The sequence below is a fragment of the Olea europaea genome, chromosome 13 (genome assembly GCF_002742605.1).
Source record: "Olea europaea var. sylvestris chromosome 13, O_europaea_v1, whole genome shotgun sequence".
Lineage (NCBI taxonomy): Eukaryota > Viridiplantae > Streptophyta > Magnoliopsida > Lamiales > Oleaceae > Olea > Olea europaea.
This window is the reverse complement of record NC_036249.1, coordinates 10,849,485-10,855,786: the sequence shown is the minus strand read 5'-3', so window position 1 is coordinate 10,855,786 and position 6,302 is coordinate 10,849,485. Positions and strand designations below refer to the sequence as shown.

General features: G+C 34.0%; 1 protein-coding gene across 1 annotated transcript; it reads left to right on the top strand.

The window, feature by feature from the left end:
* Nucleotides 1-4,471: 4,471 nt before the first annotated feature.
* On the top strand, nucleotides 4,472-6,302 carry LOC111408213 (protein ECERIFERUM 26-like). The gene is made up of 2 exons (XM_023038008.1): nucleotides 4,472-5,082; nucleotides 5,340-6,302. Exons 1-2 carry the CDS (start codon nucleotides 4,666-4,668, stop codon nucleotides 6,258-6,260), a joined length of 1,338 nt encoding a protein of 445 aa, XP_022893776.1. The 5' UTR covers nucleotides 4,472-4,665; the 3' UTR covers nucleotides 6,261-6,302.

The following is a 6,302-nucleotide window of genomic DNA, read 5'->3' as shown; positions in this document are numbered from 1 at the left end:
AGGAAAATCCCCCCCCCCCCCCGGCAAAGGAATAACAAGTTTCATTTTTAAACATTGCAAAAAAAATTATATTAATTTGTAATCTTTTCTTACTATCTGTACCTGTTTTTAAGGGACTGGATAATATTTCTCAGTTTGAAATTTGTGAGAGAGAATTAATTTCAAAAATTCCTGATGGTAAGCTTTGACTTTGAAAAGTCGAAGAAATTTGAAGTCAAATTGGACCCTTATTTGTTTTCCCAAATTGAAAATTCAAACGCGTGGCGAATTGACGTCACCGGAAAAAGGCCAGTGGAGTGGTCAAAGGAAAATTTTCATCAATTATTCTGTTTACAGAATAATGGTTCACACAGAATAATGGTTCACAAGAAAATTCCAGATAAATGTTACCAAAAAAAATATCCACCCGCATATCCATCCTTCTTGTGTGTAATCTGTAAACCCCTATGAAGGCACCCTGTACTCCAAGTGTTATTCAAATTTCATAGGTAGTATTTGTAATGTAATGTCACATTCAAATGGGTATATGTCTATCTTTGGTAACCATTAAAAAGATTTATTTATTTTTTTTGGAAGAAAATGAATTTTGAAATAACGATTTTTTGGAAAAATATGTGGTTGAAAAGTAAGAAAAAATTTTGAGTTTACTTGAAAAATATTTTACTGTGTGAATATATGATTAAAAATGAGTTCGAGAAAAAAAAGAGTTGAAAAAATGGATGACAAGCAGGGGCTAAATATAGGCAACAATAAGCCCTGTTTGGGCTCCGTTAAAATGATATTGGGGAAAATGTGTTTCAAAATAGTGAATTTTTTAGATAATGTGCAGTTAAAATGCTTGTTTGGTAGGAATGTTAAACCAATTAAAATCAATTTTTAACCGTTATTTTACTATTTCAACCGTTATTTTTGAATTCTTTTCTTATATGCCGAATCAACTTTATTTCTAGCGATCAAAAAATCAATTAACAAAATCCCACCAAATAAGCTCAAAAAAATGTTTTAAATTTATGTAAAACAATAAAAAAGAATGTGGTTGAAATTTTCAAAATTGGAACATAAATTAGAGGCTAAACTGTTAGTGAGAGTGACATCACATGCACCTATGCAAGTACCTATCCTAATAGGCAGCAGCAAGTTTGCTGCATTGTATAATGAGGGATAAGATTTGTTCTTCTTTCTCTTTTTCTAATATCATATCTAACGCTACACCAAAATTTATATCAAATCTTTTATCAAATTAAAATTGATATGCATTACACCAAATGAAGAGTATTTAACTATTTTCTTTTCTTTTTTTATTATTAGTAATTTATTTATTTGAAATATTACTTATTTAATTATTTTATAAATACATAAATTACTAAATAAATAATTACGTTAAATTATGAAAAAGATTAAATTTATTAATAAATATATAAAATATAGTACAATTAATAAAAACACTACAACAACAAAAATATTAAATCACGTCATTAAAAAATAGTGCAATGCATTTCGAATTTGAATATTACGACATTCCAGATTATTAAACTATGTACTTTTATGTATCGTTTTCTTTAAATAAAATTATATTATCGTATGTATGTCGTCATTTAATGTATTTCGTATTAAATTTAAGAAATAATCATATTTTTTAATTTTTTCTTTTAATTAATTCATTAATTTTTTTTTTTTACATTTAAAATTTATTTTAAATGCAAATAATAATAATAATTTATTGTATTTAAAAATATATAGCACAAATGACACAAATACCCTTAATCAATATATTTGGAAAAGGATAATAAAGGGTAAAAAAGACTTCATACAAAGTATAGTGTTGCATTGGAGTTCTTTTGCACCAAAAAATGGTGCATTTTGGTGTTTTGGGTCTCGCATTTGACGTGGCCTAATACTATCAATTTTTGTCTAATCCATTTCCTTAACATGCAATGCCATACATTTTTGAAGTGGGGAAAGGGTTGATGTAGGGGAGCTAATGCCTTTTATAAGGGCTTATCGAGAAATGCATGAATGGTAATGTTGTCTGGGGATACACTTTTATCTTTAGAAAGAAGTTGTTTTCTGAAGATATACTTTTTGATGCTTGAACTCGGAGAAACTTTAGCAGCGATATGGTCAAGAAGATGCAAAAGGCAGCAAAGAAGGTTCGTTTCCCCGAGTTTGGTGAAGGTAATACGAGAAAGAATGGAACCATTCTTGAACGTCGTATACAAAATTAAGCCTCTCAAAAAAATCTTTTGGGATAACGTGGTTTTAGTTGGAGATGCAGCTCACCTTATGATTCCTCGTAATTTTAGAAGTACAAACATGTTGATATTAGATGCTGTAGTCTTAGGCAAATGCCTAAACAAGTGGGGAATGGGGAGTCAAAATTTTGCTCTTCAAGAATGTCAAAACTAATCGGGCGGCTACCAGTCGTTTCAGAGCAAGTTCTATTTTTGGGATGACTAGCTATGAGGTATAAAACAGGGTTTCATCCTTTCTGATTGCAATCAGTTTGATCCAAGGACAGGTAGTGAAGGATTGCTAAGAGTCGATTCATAAAAACATGCCATTTTTTTTTTCTCTCCCACACATTCCTCCCATATTGAATTAAAATTGCACTGTTGGCAAATCATACTATCTAAAGTGTAAAACTTGGATCATTATTTGATACTTTGTGGGCCTTTTCAGCATACAATGATAAATTGACTTTGTATAACCAACTTGGTTACTAATTGTTGATATTGTACAGAATAATGTTATTTATAATCAACGACTATAATAGCCAGTCTACTTGAAATAACTTTTAATTATACTATGCTACGTAAGATGCCACGTAAGATGACTACTACAATCACTGACTATCATGAATAGCACTACTCTACGGTATATGCACATATATTCTTTTTAGAGTGGTGTGTGGATATTCAACATGTATTGAGCATTAAAGAGGTATGGGTTTACCATGAAATTTGTTAGAAAAATGGGTTGAGTGAGCTCTCGATTGATTGAGTCTAGTCAAAAAACAAACGAGACTTTAGTGCTGACTTTAGCATAAAATTTGAGTGGAATCCGGTTGGCTATTTTAAAAGTTCAAGATTGATTTGTATTCTTCTCTGTAAGAACATTGAAATAATATATTTATTTGCTAAAAATGATGTTCGGGTAAAGGAGAAATTGAAGCTCAAAGTGTGCCAATTGAAAGGAGTTTATGTGTGGGAGGAAAATAAATTAAAGTTTGTCTCACATAGGTAAATAATGAAGGCAAATACCATATTATGTAGGATTGCACTTTGGAATGATGTGATCATATGTAATATAAAGACTCTCTCTACATGCATACGCAAGGGATAATTAGGATCGAAATAGGCTTCGGACATTGAAATATTGCCCCTTAGGAGAGCTTACGTTTTGTCAAATTTTCCTTCAACTGACCTTTTAAATTTTAAAACTGTCAAAACTCTAATATTCATTATCATTATAATACCAATTAATGGTGTTCGTGGGGGTTAAGCCTTTATATGCAACCCATTTTCTACTATTCCACACAAGAACAGGAAAGAAAAATCCAGTTTTTGCATAAACAATTTCTGCATAATTACATATATAGTTCCTTGTCCTCACCATTTTTTTTTTTTTATATTGTTTTGACACAAGTTCTATTAGCCTAAGTAGTATTTGAGGTGCTCAAATTCTACAGTTCCTTCATTGTATTTTGGGAGACAAACGTCCGAATTAAACCTCAAGCATCTATGGTAAGGGGGCAAATTTGTTTTAAGGAACTTCTGTTCACAAATGCTTTAGTTCAATTTTTTATTTTTTTTATTACTTGCTTTCGACTAATTAGATTAACTCGTTCTGTTTTATTGTGATTTAATTTGCTATATTTTAGCTAATTAGATTAACTTGTTCTGTTTTATAGTAATTTAATCTGTTATATATTTTGGCAAATATTCGGTAAGTTCACGGAAAATTCGGTATCTAAGTTCATTGCATATACGGTATGTACAAAATCGGTATGTGCAAATCCGGTATCTAAGTTTACTGCATATACGGTAAGTTACATTTACGATATGCGTCAATCCAGTAAGTTGCATATACTGTATGTGTCAATCCAATAAATTGTAAATTCGATATATGTCCATCTAATATTTGTTAATTCGGTATTCATTCACTAATATGTAGTCCAAAAAAATTTTAGTATTCAACACATATCGACCTTTTAAGAGACGTGTCTAGACTCGAATATCTTCTATTCAACACGTATTGGAGGCTTAGACACGCGGCTGAGAGGCCATGCGGTGTATTAAAGACTGCCACCAAGAATATTGGCTTTTCTGGAAATTTTTACACATTATTCATTTAAATCAACGAGCGTTCAATAATATATTTCCATTCATTTCACTCTCTCGTTGCACCAGGGAATGATCTGAAGCACTTAACATAGACAATTGAACAAGTTTAGCACTTTCTCTTGTTTCCTGGTTTCATCTATTAACTAAACACACTAGCTTATAAGCATAAACTCTACTAACTGTCAAATAGTCATGAAATTTTCATTCTCCAGCAAATATGGGTTTGTTTTCCCCTTTCCCATAAATCAAGCTCTACAAATAGCACATTCATCTATTTCACAGGCCTAACTTGTTTAACTAAGAACATTCAAGATTTTCTTCGATGGCTGAAGTTTCGTTCATCTGTAAACGAACTGTGATCAGCACGAAACCCGTGCAGCCCGCGAAATTCTGCCCTCTATCAGTTCTCGATCGTGTTATGGAACGCAATTACCTTCACATTGTTCTCTACTACCAGTCTCCGGTGGAGCAGAGTCCCGGAGAGCTTACTAAGAAACTAAGAGAGGCAAATGCTGAAATGCTTTCTTCTTTTCCTATAATTACAGGACGATTATTGAAGACTCCAGAAGGCCACTGGACGATCAAGTGCAATGATGCCGGGATGAGAATGGTGGAGGCAAGGGCGAAAGGCAGTGTCGAGGAGTGGCTGCAGAATTTGGATAGGGAAAAGGAGCTTCAACTTGTTCACTGGGAGGAAATGTTCCACAAACCGTACTTCTGGTCGACGTTTTATGTTAAGGTAATGATACAGTTACAGAATTGAAACGAATATCTCAAGCTGCATGTAAACTTGAATGAGAGTAGAGAACTAGGACGACCAAATAAAAAAATAATTCATACTGTAATCGAAAGATAAGTGAGAAGTATAATTAGGATCCACCCAGATCCAACAAAAATGATAAGTAGTCTAATATTGTGTAGGTTATTGCACTTAAAATTTATCTAAATTTTGCATATTCTTGAGTAATTCCATTCATTTTCCTTCCTTATATGCAGGTTACTGAATTTGAAGAAGGTGGAATAGCAATTGGATTGAGCTGCACTCACCTGCTTTCAGATCCTCCCTGCGCCACTATGCTTATGAAAGCATGGGCAGACATGACTTTAGGTGGTAAAATGATCAGTCCACCTTTGTTTCACCCGTTGCCCGGACGAAGACCGGGAAACACGAAAACCAACCACGATCCTTACGTGGAATTGGTCGATCACTACAAGTCGTATATAGATATGCCAGCTCCAGTTTTTGACACGAAACAAGCAACTGTAACACTAAGATTCGAAGATGAATTCGTTAGAAGGTGCATTACCGGAATTTCATCCGAAGAGTCGAGCCGGACACCATTTGAGGCTCTGGCAGCACTATTTTGGGTTGTTGTTAGCAAGGTAAAGGGTACGAAAGGCGGTCTAACTAACATGTCGATATGTTTAGACATGAGAAAAGTGCTAGGCCTCGACCGAGGCTTTTTTGGAAACTGTATGGTCTACAACAAGGTGAATGGAGATGGTATAGAAGGCCATGAATTATGTGAGGCTGCAAATGCTATAAAGGAAGTTGTTAAGAAAATGGATGCTGATGGTATTATGGACTTGATCGAGTGGTTGGAAGCGAGGAATTGCCAGAATCCACCTTGGATGAACGGTTATGATCTCATTTGTGTCAATTTAGAGGACGTGGACTCGTATTCTGCTCTTTTCGAAGACAATGCTCGGCCACTTCGTGCCTCATATTACATCGAGCCCCCTGTCGGAGAAGGGCAGATACTGATCCTGCCACTACCGGCAGGCGCCAGGGATACATTCAGCCGAGTGGTTATGATCACACTACCGGAAAATGAAGTAAAGAAGCTTCTTGAAGACGCATTAATCCAGGAGCTTTCCCCAACCATTTTGATGGGGTTGAAGAAAATGCCTTCTTGATAAGTACCAACAGAAGTTTATGAAATAAAATTGTTCTCATCT

Excerpts from the sequence above, each read along its gene's own strand:
- LOC111408213 (XM_023038008.1), top strand. The coding sequence starts at position 4,666 with ATGGCTGAAGTTTCGTTCATCTGTAAACGAACTGTGATCAGCACGAAA. Across the intron at positions 5,083-5,339 it reads GGTCGACGTTTTATGTTAAG|GTTACTGAATTTGAAGAAGG; the intron begins GTAATGATACAG and ends CCTTATATGCAG.